The sequence below is a fragment of the Rattus norvegicus genome, chromosome 3 (assembly GCF_021556685.1).
Source record: "Rattus norvegicus strain SHRSP/BbbUtx chromosome 3, alternate assembly SHRSP_T2T, whole genome shotgun sequence".
In the NCBI taxonomy this organism is placed as follows: Eukaryota; Metazoa; Chordata; class Mammalia; order Rodentia; family Muridae; genus Rattus; species Rattus norvegicus.
This window is the reverse complement of record NC_141536.1, coordinates 122,324,511-122,350,232: the sequence shown is the minus strand read 5'-3', so window position 1 is coordinate 122,350,232 and position 25,722 is coordinate 122,324,511. Positions and strand designations below refer to the sequence as shown.

General features: G+C 42.6%; 1 protein-coding gene across 2 annotated transcripts in view; it reads right to left on the bottom strand.

Moving 5' to 3' along the window:
• Positions 1-25,722, bottom strand: part of Plcb1 (phospholipase C beta 1) — a 712,575-nt gene that overhangs the window by 159,165 nt on the left and 527,688 nt on the right. For both annotated transcript variants that reach the window (NM_001077641.2, XM_087648496.1), the window contains 2 exon segments: positions 5,072-5,154; positions 19,803-19,960. In NM_001077641.2, coding sequence (NP_001071109.1) covers positions 5,072-5,154; positions 19,803-19,960 — 241 coding nt within the window.

Below are 25,722 nucleotides of genomic sequence, written 5' to 3'. Positions count from 1 at the left end.
GCCTGGTACCATCCACCCCTTAGGAACATTGATAACAACTTGTAAATACACAGAGCAGAATTGTAACATCACCTGCCATGGCTTCTCCCCTCTCTCTCTCTCCTCTGTCCTCCCTCTCTCCCTTAGTCTCCTCCTCTTCCTTCAAACTTCTCTCCCACCCATCCTTCCTTCTCCTCCAATGACAGGCCTCCTTCTATCCTGTACCTGCCCCTCACCTTTACAAATTCAATGGAGAGGTGGTTCTGGTGAAGTCACCCGAGTTCTGAGTCCTTGACTAGGCAGCTGTCCTTGGGGCAGTGGAATTAGCATCAAAATACAGTAACTTCAGGGCAAACCACAACATTTCACCCTTTTTGTCCAGTTAAAAAGCCTTTTCACTTATATATTGAGTACAATTGCCATTCTACAATTTATAAAGCATTTGATATACTCAACACCCAGTCCATCACTATATCAGTTAAACAGAACATTCCATTCCATTCCAGCTTAAGAAAGGCTTAAAATCTATATCTTGGCTAGCTTGTATACTATCTGATAACTATCCAATAAAATATGTATATTCAGAGTTATACAGCCTGATAGGCTATGAGACTATAATCAGTCTTCAACCCCGTCAGAAATCTGAGAATGACCAAGTATTTATACACATAGGAAGCCTAACACGGCTTCCAGAACTGAGAGGTTGTAGAGACAAATCTCCGCTAGCACAGGCCCCTGTTAGCAACATGTGAGCGCAAGTCTTCAGCCTTCTGGCCCAAAATCAACTGACAGACTCTTGAAATGCAGATTTTGAAGGGCTGATCACCCTGTCTTGGCAGGGTTTATCAGTCAACTATACTGCATAATTTATCCTTTTCTGGACAGTATTAGTCTGCAGATGAAACAGGCAGTTTTGTCCAGTGGCTGCCTAGCCACAAAGGATTGCCTCACCTGGAGGTAGAGATGTGCAAATTCCTCATTAAATTCACCAAAGGGGAACTGTTAGGAGCAGATATGCTCAACAAAAGATAAATAACTTTAAATCTCAATTTTTGTGGATTTCTGATGTTTTTGAAAACCATCTACCTATATAAGACAATCTGTACTGTTGTCTTTATATCTTAATAATATCTTGAAAGCACTCTCACAACGACAGTAATATGTTTGCTATTTGGCCCTTAACTCACATGTGTAATCAACTCAGAAGTTTGTAATGACATCAATAGAAGGACTGGCTCCAATCCTTGTACTTTTAAACCTTTTTTGACAAATAAATTCTATACCAAAACAAAGTATTCTCATTTAGGAAGTGGGAAGCATCTCTCTGGGAATCCTTGGAAGCAGGTGAGTAGAGAGCAGTTAGGTGCAGCGCCCCCACACCAGCCATGGGTAGGTGATTTAAAATGTTTGAAGAGGAAATAGTAAAATCTGGATTTCTCCCATTTCTTTTCCCCAGCAATGTGGTGGGGTTTGTTTGTTTGTTTGTTTGTTTGTTTGTTTGCTTGCTTGTTTTGTTTTGTTTTTTGTTTGTTTGTTTGTTTGATTGAATGCTTTTTTTTAATGGTAGTGTGGATCAAGTTAGTCGGAAGCAGAAGTCTGGGCTGGCTCTGTTGCAGATATAGCACAGAGGACCCTGAGGTGGTTTACCAGAAAGGGAAAGCAGCCACAGATGTGTGAAGGGAGTGGTGCTAGGTCGCGGTGTTGAGGGTTCTGAGGGTTCATCTGGTGTGGGTGACAATGAGCTTGCTAGGATCTGACGAGTGATGTTGAATTAGGCAAGGCGATCCATGGGTCAAATATAGGGTTCTAATGGAAGCCCACTGCTTCCACTGAGTGTGTGATAATTCCTCCTGGGAAATCTCTGGGCTGAGCCACTTGGCTCTGGAGGTGAAGGAGAGAACCGCAGAACAACTTGCTCTCACATCAGAAGTCAGCACTTGCATTTCACGTGCAATACTATTAACATAATTGCGTATCCTGGGAATGTTATTTTCCTGGCTTTGTTTGTTCTTTGTTGTTGCTGTTGTCTTATCATTATGTGTGAATTATGAATGAACTCGAGACAGCTACATTTATTTACCAAGAGAATGCAGTGTTCTGGTGCTAGAGCCTCTTTGCTTGTGTGCAGTGTACGAATTATGTTTTGTGTCCAGTTTGGGATCTCCATGCAATTAAAGTGGAAGACTGCAAAACACATCCTGTGGCCGCGGATCTCAGATATCTCTCATCTGATATGATGAGATCTCATAGATCTCTGGTTGTCTTGATTCCAAGTCTTGGAAGTTTCTGATACTTCCGTTTAGGTGTGTGTGTGTGTGTGTGTGTGTGTGTGTGTGTGTGTGTGTGTGTGTGTGTGTGTGTGTTCATATCCAGTATTCTAAGGACAGGCTAGCTTGGTTTGAATCTCATCTCAGCTGCATAGCCTCAAGCAAGCTAAATGCTTACTTGGGGTTCAGTTTGTTTATCTGAAAGATAAGGTTAACCCTGTTCCTTTGATGAACAACGGGGTTTATAACAAGGGCTGTGCGAACATGGAACATATAGGGAACAGTATTTGGTGCAAAATACATGTTGAGTAAATGCAAGGTTTTCTCTGTCATGGTGTTTATGGGTGTGGTCTCTCTGTCCAAGTGAGAGTGTACTTTGTAGCAGGTAAGACAATACAAAATGGAACAGCATTTCTTGATTTTTGTCTGCTTTAAAAAGACATACTCCTTTGAGGAAATAACACTGTGGGGTGTCTGTTATTAAAGAAAACAAAAGCTAGGCACTGTTGACAAATCTGAAAACCACTCTGCCTGATCAAAATGGACAGGGGTTGCTAAACCCAAGGAAAAATGAGATAGATAAGGCAGAGAAAGCCCCCCACAAAGTCACTTGCAAATCTGAGCTGTTGCTGCAAACCAAGTGGGAAATGCAGTCACTGCAGGGGTGAGGAGATGTAGCAAGGAATGGGGTGGGTTCTGGTCTCTTCCATGCCCCTCAGAGGTGTTAGGAAACCGATGTATAGTGATTTCATCATTCATAGGATGAAATGCTCCCAACGACACAGAATGCAGAGTGGCAAATGCTGTGCTGTCCTGAGAGCAAACTAGAAATATACTTACAAAATTGGTCACTTCAAACTAAAGTTGTTTTCTACTCATGCGTTAACGGAATACTGTATTTAATTAGTTAAAAATTTGATTCTGCTCAAACTGCTTCCTGAAGATTTAGGAATTCATGCACCAAAGCATGTGTTGCAAATTAGCAAATTCAAAAGGACTCTCAGAAGAAAAGAGAGACAAAGGCATATATGAACCCTTTCATCATAAGTGCTACCAGCTTCATTAAAACAAACAAAAAACCAAAAGGACCCAAACAACAATAACAGCCTGCCAGGGGTCCTTGTGAGGTATAGAAGACTTCACAACACTCTGTAAGGAATCATGGCCCTACCACATGTTCTTTACATCTTCACACTAAAGTTGTCCTTTAAATGGACTTTGTCTCAACACAAACAATTATCTTTCCTTATGTGCTCATGAGAACAAGCAACTGTATGATACTATGATATACACGCTGCTATCGAGATCATAGTAATAATTACCTCACCTTGACTCTTTGCAATAAAATGAACAGTTACTAGATGGGGTAGTACACCCTTGTAATCTAGCACTTTCCAGGCTATGGCAGGAGAATTGAGTGTGTAAAGCACTCTTGGTTACATAGGAGTACCATGTCTCACAAATGAGGGGTGGGTATTGCTGCTCAGTTGAAGACCATATATCTCATAGACACAAGGCTCCATATTCCACCACATGCATGGCAAATAGTTGAGTAAATAAAGTAGTTATGCCAGAGTTGTTCTTGAAGAAATAAAGTTTCATAGTTTTATAGATATGAGAAACAAAGTTATAAAAACAAGGTTTTGAGAAATTCATCTGGTGGTCAGGATGCCTATAACAAACTTGTGACCTTTCTGAGAGCTATATCTGACGTCATGATGCTCAGTGATATGATAAAGTTTTGGTGATCAAGATTCTGACTAAGCTAATTAAGACAAAACAAAGAAAGACAACTGTTCTCAGAAAGACCCTATCCGTCCCTGTGGTAAATTCCAAGAACAACCGCAAGATGTCATCCTGACCCTGCCTGACCACCCAGTTCACCCCCCTCTCTAAGGGACGTGCAAACTTAGCCCTTTCCCAGTGATTCTCCAAGGCCAGGTGTAGGGTTGGATGAGGAAAGTGACTAATTGAGCCAAGAACAGCCCCTTGAGCAGGCCAGCCAATACCTGACCAGATCCTTTGTCCTGTGTACCATCAATGAGAATAGGCCAGCTAACCCTGTTGCTGAAGTCTGCCCTCTGTAATTAATAAATGTTGTGTGCTTTTTGGATTTGGGATTGCCTCTCCCTGCATGGATGAGCAACCCCACGTACGTGGATTAAAAAACCTTATACCCTCATGCAATTGCAGCGGTCACTTTGTCAATCTGTGCTCTGTGGGTGGTACTCATGAGGTAAGGCCACTATGGGGGTCTTACAACATTCTTTCCTTCTGTATCTCAGCAGTAGGTGCAGGCTACTTTGAAATAGACAGATTTTCCCAATACAAATAAGCAGTGAAAAAGAGCAGGAAAAGGAGGGATGTAGCTAACAGACACGGGTATAAGAAGAGAGTTTATAGCCACTTCAACCACAGTCAGAAGGAAAGGGAACTGGCCTTTTAAGACAGCATAATGGAGTATAAATGCATAGCAATAGGATTTATGAAACAGGGTTTTAAGAGTGGCCCACTGATTTCCAACTTGGTAAAGAAATGACATACCGTAAAGACAATGCACTCTACAATACCTCAAAGTGAAATCCTTGGTTTAGAATCATATGATGGCAGACTGAGAGGCTGACCCCACTAGCCCATGGGCTATTTTAATGCTCATAAGGTTTAAGTGAGTGGTTCATCCTTTGCAGATGAACGCAAGCCACTTACTCTACAACATGATTGAAAGACACCAATGCTGATGTCAAACCATCTGAAATCAGGTGGAAAATTGCTAAAGAGGCCTCAATAGGAAGGAAGACTGCTCACCGGATGTTCCAAATACTTACGAATCCACATGGTTCTCAAAGGAAAGGAGGATGGGAAAAGGAGAAGTCTTGAACGCACACTCTGCGATGGCTTCTATGACTTCCTAAAACAAGAACACACACATACTCAACACTGCTCAGTTCTTCACATGCATTTTCCCCACCTTGGAGTTAAATCCATTAGTCTGGTGGGGTTTCTTGTTCATTTCTTTTGGTCTTTATATGTGTCAGGTGTGTACCCACTGCTGTTGTTTATAGCAGTACTGGGCTCAAAACTAGGGCCTCACGCATGCTAGGCAAGAACTCTGGCTCTGATGATGTGCTCAGCTCTGAGAGCTGTGTTTTGGACGATCAAATAAGGCAAATTTTCTACCCATGCATTTACTTTCTGAATCAAACTGCTGTTAGCATTTGGTCATATTTATTTCTGGTCTGTTATGTGTGTGTGTGTGTGTGTGTGTGTGTGTGTGTGTGTTTGTGTATTTGTGTGATTTTGTTTAAATAATCGTTACAAAATCTGTATTTTACATAAATATTATTAAGAGATAAATAAGAGGGGTTGGAGTATAGATGGGTAGCAGGGTGCCTTCTGAGAGTGGGCAAGGTCCTGGGTTTTATTGCCAGCATCAAACTCAACCAAACAACAGCAAACAAAGTGGAGACGGACCTTATGTTGATGACAAAAATGCTTAAGACAGAGTTGCGCAGTCACCATCCCAAAGTACAGCAGCTGCTCGCTTTACCCAAGCCACCTCATACACACACTCTCAGCAACCCAGCCCACAGCCTGAATCTTTACATTTCCGAATACCTCTTGCTCCAAACATCTCACATACACTAAGTCATGGGATGTATGGTTGGGAATCTTCAGGTAATGCGTTTCCGAAGGCCAGGTGCGTTCTAGCATGTATCAGTATCAGTTTTCCTCATATATAGTTGTTGTAAATATTTATTTTAGGGCAGGAGCGGTTTAGGCTGCTCTATACCCTAGGTGCTTTATCCAGCAATGAAAATACGCCATATGTCATAAGCTTCAAGAGCTCTACAAAATTCTGGAAAAAAATACCATGTTGACTTAACTAGACATCAACTGTTAGATGAGTCCATAATTCTGGGAATGGACTCTTGAAAGAAGAAAAAACAGGCTGACTAGCATGAGCTCATTCCCAGTCTTTAACATGCTTCCAAATCACTTTTCATTGTAAACTGTCTACAGCAATGCACAAAGGATCAGACTGCGAAGCATATTCACTACTACGTACTGGAGCACTTTTTTCCAAAGTGTTTTCCTTATTTACATGGTATTGAAACACAATCTCTTATTTATTTATTTTTATTTGCTTTGAGGATTTATTGGTTTTTGTTGCATGTGTGTGTTGTCTACAAGCATGCCCATGCACCACACACATGCAATGCTTACACAGGCCAGAAGAGGGCATCAGATTCCCTGGAACTGGAGTTACAGATTGGCCGTGTGGGCTCTGTGAATTACACTCTGGTCTTCTAGAATGACCAGCGTTCCTAATCACTGAGCCATCTCCTCAGCCCCTCGGTTACTGTTTAAGTGCCCCACCATCCACGCTACCCTACACTGCTTTTCTTTACATTTACTCTTTGCAGTTGTGACTTCTGTTCTCATTCTTCATGCTGAAACCCTTCCCACAGAGTCCTCTCTCTCTCCTGTGCAGTGCACAGTGTTCTTTATAGCAATGTCATTAAGCTATTTCCCTTGCCTGGGAGTGGAAATGAGGCTTTCTAATTCTGGGCTGCATTTGCATATATCTTCTAAGAATGATGCTCTAGCACAGGGCGAGAACCACTCTTACTCTTTCTTAGAAGTGAATTCACAGATTGCCTTTCATACATAATCAATTTAACTTTTATCACTGCCGAGTCCATCAAAATAAGAGCACTATAAAAAGCAAGTGATGTCAGGAAGCAGCATTTTTTATTTTGTACAGCCGCACACAGATTGTGGGTGCAAGCGGGCTTGGGTTGAGCAACTGTCTTGGACTTGCAAGCCCTGTGATGTTGGGAGAATTGACCTAGTGCTTCTGAGCTTTGGCCTGAAGGGTTGTAAAGTAGGAGTGATAAGCCACAGGTCTGTTGTGAAGGTACAGTGAGAGAAAGAGAAAAGATAGCTCACACTGAGCAGATATTAAGTCATCTTGAGGCTCTTTTCTTGCTATTGATTCCCTCCTTCTTGTTATAACCTACACTTTGACTACTAACACTAAGACCTCAGTTAAATGAGTTCCTGCTATATTCCACACACAATTGTACCATGCTACTGACATCCCATAAGGAGAATACTAATCTTCCTTTAGACACGTTAGAAAGTGGAAGTTCAGAACTCCAGCTCACCTCCAGAAGGTTTCCAAGCTCATCTGTCACATGCTTCTCAGCTCCCACTCGGTACATAACCAAGTCTGGCTTGTGCTGACCATGCTATGGGTATGGACTTCTGGCATCTTCCTAGTGGGCATGGGCCAAGCAGACAGGACTCTAAACTCCCCTCACCAGTTTTACAGAGGACCCAATTTGACTCTCAGCCCTCAGAAGGTTGAATAAGAATTCCTTACCTATAAAACACTATAGCCTTTATCTTTATAGGAAGAAAACTGAAATTTGGCTTTGCAGTCAAAGACAATGTTCCAATGTCTGGGGCTCACATCTGCAGGCTTCTCACAGCATGCCTGACAGACAGTGAAATGCATTTCTATTTACAGTAAGCCTAGGAGGGGTGCACTATTACTACTCATTTGCTGAACAGGAACAAGGCCCAGGCTGAGAGGAAGCTTTTCCAAGACCTTGCAGCCATCAGTGCTGGAGCTGCTCCTGGATGCCCTTAGTTGACCCAGCAGTCAACTAAGACCCTAACATCTATCTTCTTTTTCTCTCTTTTCCTCCCTCTACCTCCTCTCTCTGTCTGGCTCTCCTCCTTCTCTACAATACATTTAGCTACAGGTTAATAAAGCTTTGTCAAATTTTCACATCAAATAAGTCTTTACTGAATTATAAGTTGGTGACCAGTGAAACATCCAGAAGCCTTTCCGGGAGACTTTTGTTCTTAAGGTATGAAATATTTTGCAAGGTATGCATGATTTCTCAGGGTCAGAAAACTAGCAATGACTCTTAAGCTGCTTTCTTCCATGTGTGCTACATTAGTGGCACGGGTGTTACAGTCGTTTCCAGTACCACACTCCTATTACTCCAGAGACTGACAACACTGCTTTCAGTAACCTGCTGACTGCACAGGTCAGTGAATAACTGCAGTGGGAAAACTGTGCTTGAACACGTTTCTTTTGTGTGTCTGGATTGTGTGCAAATTCCAGACACAACTTTACAGTGCCACTGACTGCCCATAAGAGGAATACTTACTTTCACAGTTGCTCATGTACTGCATGCTTTTAATCTCAGTACTCAGGAGGCAGAGGCAGGTGGATCTCTGTGAGTTTGAGGCTAACCTGGTCTACAGAGCAAGTTCTGACACAACCAAAGGTACACAGCAAAACCCTATATCAAGAGGGGGGGAGGGGGAGAGGGAGAAAGAGAGAGAGAGAGAGAGAGAGAGAGAGAGAGAGAGAGAGAGAGAGAGAGAGGGGGGGAAGGGAGGGAGGGAGAGAGAGAAAGACAGAGAGAGAGGAAGGAAGGGGGAAAGAGGGAGGGAGGAAGAGAGAGAGAGAGAGAGAGAGAGAGAGAAGGGGGGAAGGGAGGGAGGGAGAGAGAGAAAGACAGAGAGAGAGGAAGGAAGGGGGAAAGAGGGAGGGAGGAAGAGAGAGATATGAAAGAATAGCAGAGAGAGTTTATATTGGTAGACATTTATGGAACAATATGAAATTATACCTTAAATTATCATTTCTTACAGAAAACAAAGGCTTATTTTCAGAGATCTTTGATTTGACTGATTTATCTATTTTTATTACGTGTTTTCTTTTCCATTCTACTTCATACAATTGCTGGTTAGGGGTAGCTGCCTGAGGGGAGACAAATCCTGGGATGGAGTTGGGAGGGTGGTATCTGCCCTGTGTAGGGCAAAAGAGACTGAATGTGAATGGAGTGGGGCCAGAAGGTACATTTGAAGGACAGCTATCCAAAAGACCAAGACAGATGGTGTGAAAACTGGAGCAAAGGTCAAACGGAGAAGTGAAGCTAGCCACAACTCCACGCTGGCATAAAGAAGCTGACTTACTGCCTCCCCTTCCCCTTGGAGCAGACCACTTGGTTTCCGTCTATACAATAAGCAAGTACAATATGTAAATAGGAATCGTTGCTTTGTGAGGTGCATCACACGGCGGCAGTGTTCTGAAACACACAAACCGAGGGCAGACAAATGGTGTGACGTAAAAGGGCAAACTCTGCACTCTGCTTATTTTGCTGCTGCAGTATGGACTAGACAGTCAAATACAATCTAGACACACTGCAAAGCCAGTTCCAAATGCCCAGGTAACAGAGTAAGCGACATTTCACTGCCTGCCAAATGTTATATGAGGAATCTCATATACCTCAATGGAGGGGCAGATTTCATTTGCATAATGGCCAGAGGAAAGGCAGACAGACATGAAAGTGAGGCTACACTTCGATTGCCCTGGGATGGCAAAACTCCAAATCCTTATTGATCGCCTCCTCTCTGTCAGGCTCAATTCAGTGTGCTGGGGCTGGATGAGGTCACAGAATGAAGGACTCGTCTTTGTGGGATTACATGATATTAGGAAACCCAGTAGGCAGAGGACACAGTGATTGGGTTAAGCAGCATGTTATAAGGTGACTGGGTCCCATGTGGAAATTTAAAAACACAGAGCGAGGTGGTGAGAGATTTTTCTATCTGAAAGGGTATGGAGTCACCATTAGTAGGAATATGAAACAGAGAAGTCCTAGTAGTCCTTACTGGGGTGACATTTGAGATGCTTCAAAGAAGTAATAGGAGAGCTTCTGTTCAACCTGGGCAGAAGTATGGTGGCCTGGAAGGGTCAGAGAACCTTGATGTGGCTCATGTAGTTCCCAAAACACAGTGGGTTGAGTGAATGACACAGTACATGGTAAGGATTGGGGTAATTTGCTGATTGGAGAGCAGAAGAGGTCCAATCCCTTGTCCCAATCTGACCCTTCCAAAGTCACTTATGCACCAGGCTCTGGGAAAGCAAACTGCCACTCTGCAGAGCAGGGGCTGGTCTTGTGTGAGGGAAGTGGGGAGCTCTAAGTGTCAGAATTAAGTCACAAAGGTTCTGCACTGCAGTTACCGGACTCTGAGAGAGGCATCTGTATCCTTGGCTCTTTCCTAACTTGGCTCCCGGAGTAAAAACAAAACAAAACAAAACAAAGCAACAACAAAACAAAACCAAAAAACCTTGTTGCTAAATTTATCTACAGCTTAGGCTAGCGTTTCCACTACTACCCGCTCCCCTTCATGTCTCTCCAAATCTCATGAGCAGCAGCATAGGGGTAGGGGTCAGGAGGGTAGAGCTGGGCCATCTCTGGCCACTCTGCTCAACCTCAGCAGGCAGATGGATGTGGTCCTCTGCCCTTAAGCCTCGAAAGCTGCCAGGGTTTGGATGCCCTGGGAAGCAGACTGAATGAGTTCAGGCAAGGACATTTATCCAGCAGAGGGCAGGAGCTCACAAATGTGACTGAAGGACCACTTGTAGGTCAAGTGCACAGGAAGTCACTCCAAGTCAACCAGGTGGCTAAGGCTGGGAAGTCAATGCTCCACACAAAGGAAAATTTCCTCAGAACATGCTAGTTGTTTATTCTGATCTCAGGACCTCAAAAAATTTTGGTGATTAAGCTTTAAGAGAATGGAATCATGACTCACAGGGATTCTAACAGATAGAAGTGGGACATGGCAGGGTGGTGGGTGAGTGTCCCAGAAGCTCACTTATAGCTCTAGGTCGTCCCTACTCCTCCTATGGTTGAGACCCTCTGCACCATTGCCAGTTGGAGAAATCTCTTGACTCATGGGCTTTTCCCAGCCTCTCCTCTGTGGCCCCTGGCCACAGTCTTTCTTACAGAGCCTAACTAATTGAAACTAGACAGAGCAGAGGGCTAAAAGGAAGAAAGGAAGTGGCATATGGAAATAAAACCATAAAAAACCATATTTTCCCCCTCATTTAAGGTTATTAAACAATTTCAGAGTGGTTGGTTTCAGGAGTCAATATAACTTTTAAAGATTTTGGTCAGAATTTGAGTCAAACTATATTAAATGTGTTGTGAGATTAAGTGAAGATTAAGTGTAACTTTTCTTTATGGTGTTGCAATCCAATTCTTGAAAAGCCAAATAAAAGCAAACCATGCTTGGAATCCTACAATCGAGAAGCACAGGCAGAGGCAGGAGTTCAAGTCCAGCCTATGCTATAGAGGTGGTTGTTTTTAAAACAACAACAAAAAATTCTATAGAAATAGCATCCCACTTGCATTGCTGATGACATCAATGGCACAGGACACATGGCTGGTGCCTGGCACAGTAGCTTAAACCAGAAACAGACAGACAAACAAACCCATTTCTCTGAAATGAATCTGGTCTAGCCTGAAAACCCTGCTTTTTTTGGCTATTCCATTACTGACACCTGATTTATTTGGTCACATCTCAAGTACCCTGGAGTTAAGACTAATTTTTCTAAATTTCAATATTCTTTAAAAAAAATCACAAAGTGGTAAAAAACCCAAGTCAGCGCAGACAACAGCTTCATCCAGATTATTCCCTGGGAAGCTAGCACCCCTGATGTTCTCACTTAATGAACCCATATAGCCCCTGCCAATGGTTCTTTGCAGGATTGTAGACAGAAATCTGATAATCTGGCTCAGATGTCCATATACATGGTGGGTGGCAAAGTCCGTTACAGCATGGGATGGATCCAAGGGTAGAAGGAGAACAATAAGACCGAAACACACCTGAGTCTTGCTCAAGAACGACTTCAGATCCTCCTCTGTCACTAACAGTTGTGGTCCTGCCTCCTTGGCTAATAAAGTCACAATCATTGGATTCTTTCTGTTCTTGACAACATCCAATCCACCACAGGGCACCACTGCTTCCTTTAACCATCTTCTAAACCATCCAATCAATCAGAACCCATCCTGTCAGCAATACAGGGCAAATACCCACCAGGACAGTATAGATCCCCACGACAGAAACCTTCCTTGTTCATGACCAAAACAAATACACTTACTAGCCATGTGATGTCAGAGGTCTCTGGTAGACAGACACCATGTTTTAAACCTAGCATCATAGATGAGGGCATTTACATGATGCTCATTTTGCCTCTAAAACCCTGAACTCACAAATGCATTCAAGCTTAAAAGTTTTTAACACAAATGTGCACAAAAAGTTTGGGATTTTGGAATATTTGGGTTTTTGGGTTTTTGGTTTATGGGTGTTCAGCCAGTAAAGTCTAAGAAAATCTTTCCCAAACTGATAAACTCGGCAATCTGAAAGACATCTGATGCCAGGCATTTCTGATAAGAGACACTCAAATGATACCATAATTAAATGGTAGCAAATGAATAAAGCAAAGCTAGAAATATATGAAACAAATTTCACAAATCTCCCAGCATGGAGTGAAAAATCCAAAACAGAAAAATAATGCAGACTACAATATGTAGCAATATTAGCCAATCTGTGCAACTTTTGGGGTCACACTCTTTAGGATTGTCCTCGAATGTGGATTGCTTTAAAATGTACAAAATAGTGTTCACTGCGATGCTCAAGGGAGCTCTTAGGACAGGGCAGATCACCATGGGAATGGCTACACGAGTGTGTTTCTGGGGTTCTGCTTCTTTTTTTTATTAACTTGAGTATTTCTTATATACATTTCGAGTGTTATTCCCTTTCCCGGTTTCCGGGCAAATATCCCCCTCCCCCCTCCCCTTCCTTACGGGTGTTCCCCTCCCAACCCTCCCCCCATTGCCGCCCTCCCCCCCATAGTCTAGTTCACTGGGGGTTCAGTCTTAGCAGGACCCAGGGCTTCCCCTTCCACTGGTGCTCTTACTAGGATATTCATTGCTACCTATGGGGTCAGAGTCCGGGGTCAGTCCATGTATAGTCTTTAGGTAGTGGCTTAGTCCCTGGAAGCTCTGGTTGCTTGACATTGTTGTACATATGGGGTCTCGAGCCCCTTCAAGCTCTTCCAGTTCTTTCTCTGATTCCTTCAACAGGGGACTTATTCTCAGTTCAGTGGTTTGCTGCTGGCATTCGCCTCTGTATTTGCTGTATTCTGGCTGTGTCTCTCAGGAGCGATCTACATCCGGCTCCTGTCAGTCTGCACTTCTTTGCTTCATCCATCTTGTCTAATTGGGTGGCTGTATATGTATGGGCCACATGTGGGGCAGGCTCTGAATGGGTGTTCCTTCAGTCTCTGTTTTAATCTTTGCCTCTCCCTTCCCTGCCAAGGGTATTCTTTTTCCTCATTTAAAGAAGGAGTGAAGCATTCACATTTTGATCATCCGTCTTGAATTTCGTTTGTTCTAGGGATCTAGGGTAATTCAAGCATTTGGGCTAATAGCCACTTATCAATGAGTGCATACCATGTATGTCTTTCTGTGATTGGGTTAGCTCACTCAGGATGATATTTTCCAGTTCCAACCATTTGCCTATGAATTTCATAAAGCCGTTGTTTTTGATAGCTGAGTAATATTCCATTGTGTAGATGTACCACATTTTCTGTATCCATTCCTCTGTTGAAGGGCATCTGGTTTCTTTCCAGTTTCTGGCTATTATAAATAAGGCTGCGATGAACATAGTGGAGCACGTGTCTCTTTTAGATGTTGAGGCACCTTTTGGGTATATGCCCAAGAGAGGTATAGCTGGATCCTCAGGCAGTTCAATGTCCAATTTTCTGAGGAACCTCCAGACTGATTTCCAGAATGGTTTTACCAGTCTGCAACCCCACCAACAATGGAGGAGTGTTCCTCTTTCTCCACATCCTCGCCAGCATCTGCTGTCCCCTGAGTTTTTGATCTTAGCCATTCTCACTGGTGTGAGGTGAAATCTCAGGGTTGTTTTGATTTGCATTTCCCTTATGACTAAAGATGTTGAACATTTCTTTAGGTGTTTCTCAGCCATTCGGCATTCCTCAGCTGTGAATTCTTTGCTTAGCTCTGAACCCCATTTTTTAATAGGGTTATTTGTTTCCCTGTGGTCTAACTTCTTGAGTTCTTTGTATATTTTGGATATAAGGCCTCTATCTGTTGTAGGATTGGTAAAGATCTTTTCCCAATCTGTTGGTTGCCGTTTTGTCCTAACCACAGTGTCCTTTGCCTTACAGAAGCATTGCAGTTTTATGAGATCCCATTTGTCGATTCTTGATCTTAGAGCGTAAGCCATTGGTGTTTTGTTCAGGAAATTTTTTCCAGTGCCTGTGTGTTCGAGATGCTGCCCTAGTTTTTCTTCTATTAGTTTGAGTGTGTCTGGTTTGATGTGGAGCTCCTTGATCCACTTGGACTTAAGCTTTGTACAGGGTGATAAGCATGGATCGATCTGCATTCTTCTACATGTTGACCTCCAGTTGAACCAGCACCATTTGTTGAAAATGCTATCTTTTTTCCATTGGATGGTTTTGGCTCCTTTGTCAAAAATCAAGTGACCATAGGTGTGTGGGTTCATTTCTGGGTCTTCAATTCTATTCCATTGGTCTATCTGTCTGTCTCTGTACCAATACCATGCAGTTTTTATCACTATTGCTCTGTAATACTGCTTGAGTTCAGCGATAGTGATTCCCCCTGAAGTCCTTTTATTGTTGAGGATAGTTTTAGCTATCCTGGGTTTTTTGTTATTCCAGATGAATTTGCAAATTGTTCTGTCTAACTCTTTGAAGAATTGGATTGGTATTTTGATGGGGATTGCATTGAATCTGTAGATCGCTTTTGGTAAAATGGCCATTTTTACTATATTAATCCTGCCAATCCATGAGCATGGGAGATCTTTCCATCTTCTGAGGTCTTCTTCAATTTCTTTCCTCAGTGTCTTGAAGTTCTTATTGTACAGATCTTTTACTTGCTTGGTTAAAGTCACACCGAGGTACTTTATATTATTTGGGTCTATTATGAAGGGTGTCGTTTCCCTAATTTCTTTCTCGGCTTGTTTCTCTTTTGTATAGAGGAAGGCAACTGATTTATTTGAGTTAATTTTATACCCAGCCACTTTGCTGAAGTTGTCTATCAGCTTTAGTAGTTCTCTGGTGGAACTTTTGGGATCACTTAAATATACTATCATATCATCTGCAAATAGTGATATTTTGACCTCTTCTTTTCCGATCTGTATCCCCTTGACCTCCTTTTGTTGTCTGATTGCTCTGGCTAGAACTTCAAGAACTATATTGAATAAGTAGGGAGAGAGTGGGCAGCCTTGTCTAGTCCCTGATTTTAGTGGGATTGCTTCAAGTTTCTCTCCATTTAGTTTAATGTTAGCAACTGGTTTGCTGTATATGGCTTTTACTATGTTTAGGTATGGGCCTTGAATTCCTATTCTTTCCAGGACTTTTATCATGAAGGGGTGTTGAATTTTGTCAAATGCTTTCTCAGCATCTAATGAAATGATCATGTGGTTCTGTTCTTTCAGTTGGTTTAATATATGGAAAACCATCAACGTGATCCATTATATAAACAAATGCCTGCATGCCTGGGATGAAGCCTACTTGATCATGGTGGATGATTGTTTTGATGTGCTCTTGAGTTCGGTTTGCCAGAATTTTATTGAGTATTTTTGCGTTGATATTCATAAGGGAAATTGGTCTGAAGTTCTCTTTCTTTGTTGTGTCTTTGTGTGGTTTAGGTATAAGAGTAATTGTGGCTTCGTAGAAGGTATTCGGTAGTGATCCATCTGTTTCAATTTTGTGGAATAGTTTGGGTAATATTGGTATGAGGTCTTCTATGAATGTCTGATAGAATTCTGCACTAAACCCATCTGGACCTGGGCTCTTTTTGGTTGGGAGACCTTTAATGACTGCTTCTATTTCCTTAGGAGTTATGGGGTTGTTTAACTGGTTTATCTGTTCCTGATTTAACTTCTATACCTGGTATCTGTCTAGGAAATTGTCAATTTCCTGAAGATTTTCAAGTTTTGTTGAATATAGGCTTTTATAGTAAGATCTGATGATTTTTTGAATTTCCTCTGAATCTGTAGTTATGTCTCTCTTTTCCTTTCTGATTTTGTTAATTTGGACGCACTCTCTGTGTCCTCTCCTTAGTCTGGCTAAGGGTTGATCTATCTTGTTGATTTTCTCAAAGAACCAACTTTTGGTTCTGTTGATTCTTTCTATGGTCCTTTTTGTTTCTACTTGGTTGATTTCAGCTCTGAGTTTGATTATTTCCTGCCTTCTACTTCTCCTGGGTGTATTTGCTTCTTTTTGTTCTAGAGCTTTTAGGTGTGCTGTCAAGCTGCTGACATATGCTCTTTCCTGTTTCTTTCTGCAGGCACTCAGCGCTATGAGTTTTCCTCTTAGCACAGCTTTCATTGTGTCCCATAAGTTTGGGTATGTTGTACCTTCATTTTCATTAAATTCTAAAAAGTTTTTAATTTCTTTCTTTATTTCTTCCTTGACCAGGTTATCATTGAGTAGAGCATTGTTCAATTTCCACGTATATGTGGGCATTCTTCCCTTATTGTTATTGAAGACCAGTTTTAGGCCGTGGTGGTCTGATAGCACGCATGGGATTATTTCTATCTTTCTGTACATGTTGAGGCCCATTTTTTGACCAATTATATGGTCAATTTTGGAGAAAGTACCATGAGGAGCTGAGAAGAAGGTATATCCTTTTGCTTTAGGATAGAATGTTCTATAAATATCTGTTAAGTCCATTTGGCTCATGACTTCTCTTAGTCTGTCGACATCACTGTTTAATTTCTGTTTCCATGATCTGTCCATTGATGAGAGTGGGGTGTTGAAATCTCCCACTATTATTGTGTGAGGTGCAATGTGTGTTTTGAGCTTTAGTAAGGTTTCTTTTACATATGTAGGTGCCCTTGTATTTGGGGCATAGATATTTAGGATTGAGAGTTCATCTTGGTGGATTTTTCCTTTGATGAATATGAAGTGTCCTTCCTTATCTTTTTTGATGACTTTTAGTTGAAAATTTATTTTTGATATTAGAATGGCTACTCCAGCTTGCTTCTTCTGACCATTTGCTTGGAAAGTTGTTTTCCAGCCTTTCACTCTGAGGTAGTGTCTGTCTTTGTCTCTGAGGTGTGTTTCCTGTAGGCAGGGTCCTCGTTGCGTATCCACTTTGTTAATCTATTTCTTTTTATTGGGGAGTTGAGGCCATTGATGTTGAGAGATATTAAGGATAGTGATTATTGCTTCCCGTTATATTCATATTTGGATGTGAGGTTATGTTTGTGTGCTTTCATTCTCTTTGTTTTGTTGCCAAGATGATTAGTTTCTTGCTTCTTCTAGGGTATAGCTTGCCTCCTTATGTTGGGCTTTACCATTTATTATCCTTTGTAGTGCTGGATCTGTAGAAAGATATTGTGTAAATTTGGTTTTGTCATGGAATATCTTGGTTTCTCCATCTATGTTAATTGAGAGTTTTGCAGGATACAGTAACCTGGGCTGGCATTTGTGTTCTCTTAGGGTCTGTATGACATCAGTCCAGGATCTTCTGGCCTTCATAGTTTCTGGCGAGAAGTCTGGTGTGATTCTGATAGGTCTGCCTTTCTATGTTACTTGACCTTTTTCCCTTACTGCTTTTACTATTCTTTCTTTATTTTGTGCGTTTGGTGTTTTGACAATTACCTGACGGGAGGTGTTTCTTTTCTGGTCCAATCTATTTGCAGTCCTGTAGGCTTCTTGTATGTCTATGGGTATCTCTTTTTTTAGGTTAGGGAAGTTTTCTTCTATGATTTTGTTGAAGATATTTACTGGTCCTTTGAGCTGGGAGTGTTCACTCTCTTCTATACCTATTATCCTTAGGTTTGATCTTCTCATTGAGTACTGGATTTCCTGTATGTTTTGGACCAGTAGCTTTTTCAGCTTTACATTATCTTTGACAGTTGAGTCAATGATTTCTATGGAATCTTCTGCTCCTGAGATTCTCTCTTCCATCTCTTGTATTCTGTTGGTGAAGCTTGTATCTACAGCTCCTTGTCTCTTCTTTTGGTTTTCTATATCCAGGGTTGTGTCCATGTGTTCTTTCTTGATTGCTTCTATTTCCATTTTAAATTCCTTCAACTGTTTGATTGTGTTTTTCCTGGAATCTTTCAGGGATTTTTGCGATTCTTTCAGGGATTTTTGCGATTCCTCTCTGTAGGCTTCTACTTGTTTATTAATGGTTTCCTGTGTTTCCCTAAGGGAGTTCTTCACGTCTTTCTTGAAGTCCTCCAGCATCATGGTCAAATATGATTTTAAAACTATATCTTGCTTTTCTGGTGTGTTTGGATATTCCGTGTTTGTTTTGGTGGGAGAATTGGGCTCCGATGATGCCATGTAGTCTGTGTTTCTGTTGCTTGGGTTCCTGCGCTTGCCTCTCGCCATCAGATTATCTCTAGTGTTACTTTGTTCTGCTATTTCTGACAGTGGCTAGACTGTCCTATAAGCCTGTGTGTCAGGAGTGCTGTAGACCTGTTTTCCTCTCTTTCAGTCAGTTATGGGGACAGAGTGTTCTGCTTTCGGGCGTGTAGTTTTTCCTCTCTACAGGTCTTCAGCTGTTCCTGTGCGCCTGTGTCTTGAGTTCACCAGGCAGCTTTCTTGCAGCAGAAAAGTTGGTCTTACCTGTGGTCCCGAGGCTCAAGTTCGCTCGTGGGGTGCTGCCCACGGGCTCTCTGCAGCGGCAGCAACCAGGAAGATATGTGCCGCCCCTTCCGGGAGCTTCAGTGCACCAGGGTTCCAGATGGCCTTTGGTGTTTTCCTCTGGCGTCCGAGATGTGTGTGCAGAGTGCAGTCTCTTCTGGTTTCCCAGGCTTGTCTGCCTCTCTGAAGGTTTAGCTCTCCCTCCCACGGGATTTGGGTGCAGAGAACTGTTTCTTTTCTTTCTTTCTTTTTTTTTTTTTTGGTTCTTTTTTTTTTTCAGAGCTGGGAACTGAACCCAGGGCCTTGCGCTTCCTAGGTAAGCGCTCTACCACTGAGCTAAATCCCCAGCCCTGAGAACTGTTTATCTGGTCTGTTTCCTTCAGGTTCTGGCGGTGTCTCAGGCAGGGGTCCTGCCGCTCCTGAGCCCTCCCCCACGGGAGCCCAGAGGCCTTATACAGTTTCCTCTTGGGCCAGGGATGTGGGCAGGGGTGGGCAGTGTTGGTGGTCTCTTCCGCTCTGCAGCCTCAGGAGTGCCCACCTCTGGGGTTCTGCTTCTTGATCTACATGGTAGATACATGAGTACACACAGTGACCTTAAGATGTACCGGGGGTGGGGGGGGAGCAGCACACACCTTTAATCCCAGCACTCAGGAGGCAGGTCTCTGAGTTCAAGGCTAGCTTGGACTGCTGAGTGAGTTCTCAGACAGCCGGGGCTACCTAGAGACATCCTGCCTCAAAAAAATGTAGCAGCACTGCACATATTCTTAATTTTAAGTATGTTTGACAAATAGTAAAACACAAGAAAGTAACGAGTGGACAAAAACAAATGGACAAAAATCTTGGATCTTTCCCATGTAAGTTTCCTTAGAATTTGGTTAGTTGGACAAGCTGCTGCATTTTAGCTTCTGAATTGAAACACAAAGATGATTCTTGGCCCCTGCACTTGATTGTAACACCCAGACAGACATTATCTGAGAAAGCTTTATTCCCATGGTGCCAGGTCTCCCAGCTGCCTTGTAGCAAGCCCCTCACTCTACCTTGAAGGATATTTCTGTTGTCATGGTGAATCCATGGGTGATGACAGGCTCTTCCTCAGCGGTCCTGCCCTTCCAGCAGTCCAGCTCCACACAGCGACATCCAGACAGAAGCACCTGGCGATACATCTCTACAGACGAGTTCCCAGCCAACTGGCCAGCTGCAAAACAAAGCCCAGAATCGTCCCTTGAGTCAAAGGAAGTAGAGAGGGGGGCGCCATCAAAAGCTCTTTACATGAGGCAGCCTGGGTGGCATCAGGGCTCCCTAGTGGTGAGTTGGGAGTGGAAGACAGGAGAGAGGAAGCATATTGTAACAAGGACACACGCGCTGTGACTCAACCACAGGCCTTTGTAGTCAACGGTTCAACTTGACAAAATAAACTGTCTAGCACGTCTGTTATACAAGAATCAGAATCCATTCTGGTTGGAAATGACACAGAACAGCAAAGGCACCAACATTTCCCAAGAGAAGACATAGAAAACAGAAAACACAGGTCTGTTCATGGAAGACACTTAGTAAGTGAAGACCACACACTCCTCAAATTGGTGTATAATTCTAATTCATATCAAATTCAACCTGATATTTTGATTCTTCTGCCTACAGAAATTAGGATTCTGACCCAAACCTTCACAAGGGATTATAAAAGATGTTAGTTAGCAACCAGGCATCTTGACTACCTGCCCCAGGGATCCAGGGACAGCAGGATACATCATCACCAGATGCCAAGATGCAACACATTCCCACTGGTACCACAAGTTACATATCCTCCCTGCGCATGCCCTACATCCCTTATAAAAGGCCGGTCTCTCTTTTCTCCACTCTCTTCTTCCCTCCACCCTTGTCCACAGGCAACCTCAGGATAGCCCCTCCCTAATAAACCTCCCATGTGAGATCTGCCCCATGGTGTGACTTTATGACACCTTTCCTATAGATCGTATGGGGAAGCAGTGCTTAATTAGCCAAAGTAATCTTGAAAAAAATATTAACAAAGTTGGAAGAATCACATTTTCCAGTTTTAGGATTTACCACCAAGTTATAGTAATGAAGATAGTGTGGTGCCACCACAGGAAGAAACACACAGGTAAATGCAGTGGAAATGAAGGTTTACAAAAATACCTTCTGTTTATGGTCAACTGACTTCCAACAGGGTTACCAATACAGCTCAGTACAAAAAACATTAGTATTTTCAATGAATTAGCCTGTGCCACCAATAGGACAACCAGATGCAAAAAGTAAACAAACAAACAAACTGGATCTGTTTTTCACACCACATAGAATAAATTAACGCAAAATTGATCAAGTGCCTAAAAGAGCTAAAAGAATTTATGTCTTAGAAGAAACATAGGAAGTGGTGGTGGCTGTGCACAGCCAACATCCAACAGCCCAAGCAGCAAAAGGAACAATAGGCAAACTTTATAAGATTGAAACTTGTGAAATAACTCAGTGAAGAGCTGAGATAACTTAGTGAAACTGTGATGTAGCTACTTAGGGCTAAGTGGGCTCCACCCCTGCCAGCATAATTAGTTTTGGGCCCTACCTCCCATCCCATGTCCTTGCCAAACGGTGATATTTGAGGGAGGGGGTAGTATGCCAATTGCCCCTCCTTAGGAAATACCATGTGAGAGAAAGAGAAAGCACCACAGTTGCCCCTCAACACGTTAATACCACATGAAATGATAGCTCTAGGTCAGACAACAGGGAGGAAGGAGGGGTAGCAGCGTCCTTTGAGGGAGAGCTATTCCCTCCTAGTAAGCCCAGCTTGTGTAGGTTTACTTTTTGTTTTTTCTTCCTTTAATTTTCTCTTTAATTAGATGTTCTATTATGTGATTTAATTAGATTTTCCGTTATGTGATTTTTTTTTCTTCCATTTTTGGTCAAAAGAATGGACTTGAGTTCACACCTCTGATCCTAGGTGGAGATGAACCTTTCTAAACTGGACAAATATCATAAGGTTACTATGTGGCCAAGAGGCTTTCTAGTAAAGAAAAGAAAAAGATACACCTAGTCCACTCCCTTCAGAATTAGCACACATGACTATATTAATCACCTGGACAGAAAACACCCCCCTGGAAAAGCGGCTGCTTCCATAGATTTTAGAAAGTGTTTGGTTTTGGACCCTGGGACAAGGTGAATAGTTTACATACCAAAGCAGATCAGGCCTCCGGGTTCTCATTGCATCCCTACCTGGCATACCTTGCCTCCCATCTATAAACTTTCCAGCCCAGGGGCTGGACTGCTATTCCTCAGATATTCTTCTCTATATAGTCCAGATATTTTGGTCTTTCTCTCTCTGTTCTCCTCTTTGCCTCTAGGTTCTCATTGCATCCCTACCTGCAAACCCGCATCCCTGTCCCTGTCCCTCTCCCTCCCTTCCTCCTCCACCCCTCTTTCTCCCTCTTTCCCCTTGGTGACTTCCCTGGCCTTGGTCCTTGTTGCTGGTAAACCTGCCCACCTGAGAGCAGCTTCCTAGTAAACCTGCCTTTAATGTCATCTAATCCGGGTTAAATTGGCTCATTTCTCTGGCGGTGGAGAAACAACCTGTCTGAAAACCATACAAAGCCTACCTAAGGGTGGAGAGTGGCACGTGGTCACTCTGCTGTTGCTCTCCCAGCTGGGGGCTGCTTCCCTTTGTCCTTTGCTAGGTACCTTGTAATAAGTTCCACCATCTTCTAAATTGTGCTCTCAGTGACTTGTCTGAATTCTGACAAAAGTCACCTGGATCGGACACCTGAGGAGAGCTGGTGAGATTAGACTGTGCTCTGTGTTAATTCCATACGGTATAAGAGGTTGGCCTCAGGTTGTGTCTTGCCCTGGGAGACTGCATTTTTACAAACAGCCTTTACTCCCATTTAAGAGCAGATGGGAAGGTGGGAAGTCTCTGTATCTTGATTAGCAGGTGAATTCCACCATATGTCCAGCACCACCCATGAAGCAGGGAATGGTATACAGCTTATTCTCAGTGATGAGCAGAGTGCTGCCCTGGGAATTTATTGCCTTGAATTGGGGCCCTATAAACAGATGTGAATGTCAAAATCACATCAGTTACAACAGGCACTAGAATCTGCTGAACACATCAGATTGAGAAAAGAATACAATGGTTGGGCCTCATTGACACCATGATGACAATAACTCTGTTGACTTGACCTGGTGTATGCTCCGGGGACAGATTGGCAGAGAGCACCCGACTATCTCAGGGGCTTTGGTTTGGTCAGTCTCCGCTGCTCAGGCAGTATGTCTGACTTGCCATCTGCCCATTCCTTCACATGGACCTGGCCTTGTGCTTTATCTTTGTCACTTCCGTGGCCCTGCATCTCACCTGGGCAGCGTGACTCTCATGGACTCTCTCTGACTCTGTGTTTGACTCCACATCAGCACCTCTAGCATAGTTCCTACAGCGCTTGCTTCCTGACTCCCATATAAACGCTCTTTACATTTTATCGGTCATCTTCTGCCTCTTAATAAGGTCCCTTGAACTCCTTAAACTCTAAAGAGACCTCTTCACCCCCCGTGTCCCTTCTGTAACCTCTGTTTATACCTGTACACAGCTACATTTGCTGTGTGATAAGCAGAACGTGATCTGAGAGTTAATATTCTTAATTAAGATTGGAATAAAAGGAGTGCTGATTGCCAATGTCCAGCCATCCAAGAAAATCAAGACTACTTGGCAAATTGCAACCAACAAAACTGATGTAGCTTGTAAACTGATTGTAACTTAATAATTCTGGACACTGTGCAGAAACACAAATATGTCTGTCTACATTCCTAGGAAGGGGACTCATGACAAGAATCCAGAGTGATATCTTTGTCACAAAGTTATGAAATTGTGACAATAAAAGCAGATGAGAAGTCTGAGGGCAGAGGCCATGGCTTAAAATATTATATATTCATTCACTTAATGAGAATGTGTGTGCATGAGTATATGTATGTGTACCATGTGTAGGGTTAGAAGGCAGTATCAAATCCCTTGGAACTGGAGTTGAAATGGTGAATTATGAGCCACCATCTATTAACAGGGACATGAACGTGTTTCCTTTGCAAGACCAGTAGGTGCTCTCACCCATGGAGTCATCTCTAGTCCTGGTGGTCACTGGTTGCTTGATAGAACTGCTTAGAAAGGATTAATGATAAATAGGTTTGAAATAAGTCTATTACCAAACATATGAATTGGAGTCTTTGATTTCCTTGTCAAAAGTTTATTTGATCAATACTTTATGTTTTGTTTTATTTATTTATTACTTATTTACTAATTTATTTATGAGTCATAGTCTTACTCTGTAGTCTAGGTTACCCCACTCAAATTAAAATACCTCCTGCCTCGCCTTCCTTAGTGTTGGGAGTACTGAATGTTTTTGCCTCTTTCCCCTTGGATCTCTTTTATAGCCAGTTGTAGCATGTTGATAAAAACTGTCAAAATGACCTTGAGATGGACAACATCTGCCCTGTGGAGACACACAGGGGAAAGAAAATGAGATTAGGCCAACTGGCTTAATTCTACTTTTATATGCCTGGCACACTACCAGACCATCAACAGAACAAAAGGACAACACTCTTCCACTCTTTGGTGCTATACAGCTCTAGAAAAGGCACCGGAAGGCTGATTAAGTGCATTTGCATAATCGTTTGTCTTTACTAGAAAAATAGGGCTTTTAAACACACAAATGTATCCGCAAAAACAAAAATGCTGACAGAACAACCTGGGAGACTCCTGATGCTGGATAATCTATTTGCCATTTATAATTGCCTCAAAGTTTATTGTCATTGTGAAACTGTTCCCATGTCTGGGAACATAAAAGACAAGGGGTGGGGGAGGCAGTGAAAAATAACACTGTTATCATTTCTAAACCTTTAAACTATAGGAAGTGAAGAATTGAAAAAAAAATCATTAGATTGATTTATCAAAAGGTTTGTTCCTGCATAAAATAGGGCAGATCTCCATGTGTGCTGTTTTTGTGATTTTATAGACTTTAGAATCCCTGTGAGATAGGCATCTACGCATGCATGTAGGAAATCACATCAATTCTTTTAACTGAGGTGAGAAGGCCCACCTCGGTGCCCAGCATCTGTGATGGCTGTTCTTGGTCATCAACCTGACTACATCTAGAATTAATTAAAACCCCAAATGGCTGGGCACACCTGTGAGGGATTTATTTATTTTTGGCTTGACTGGATCATTGGAGGTGGGAAGATCCACTTCTAATGCAGACCTTTAAGGTGAGAAGGCCACACCTCTAATGGAGATCTTTTCATGTAGGAAGGCTCAAGTCTAATCTGAGGCACACCTTCTGCTGGAGCCTATAGAAGGTCATGGAAGAGGGAAGCTCACTCTTTGCCTACTTCCTCTCTCCCTTGTTAGCAAGACCATTCATCCCTTCACTGGCAGTAGAGTTCTTAGGGATTCTGGCCTATACTGAAGACCAGCTGAGACAAATAGTCTTGTGGACTGAACAACTACTGAATTCATGGGCAGTCATTGCTGGGCTGGACTACAGCCTGTAAATCATTCTAGTAAATTATATAATACACACACAGAGACCACTCGCGCACGCGCGCGCACACACACACACACACACACACACACACACACACACACACACGTATAACTCTGGTACTCTAGATTCTAGAGAATCCTGACTAATGACACTCCACACTCACCCCTCTATTCTGATAGTGGTGACCATGTGATCAGCTGCCTCAAGGTCCTGCCACTCTGCCTTCCTTACCATGTTTAACTCTGCCCTTGATCCGTGACTCAGGATAAACCCATGCTCCTTTCAGTGACTTTTGCCAGAGCATTTTATTACAGCCACAGGAAACTTAAGACAGTTGTGTGAAGACTGTGAAAGGTGTGTCACTGATGACATTGATGTTATCACACAGTGTGATTTCTGTTTACGCAGTCAATACTTTGTTAAGCTGCCTATT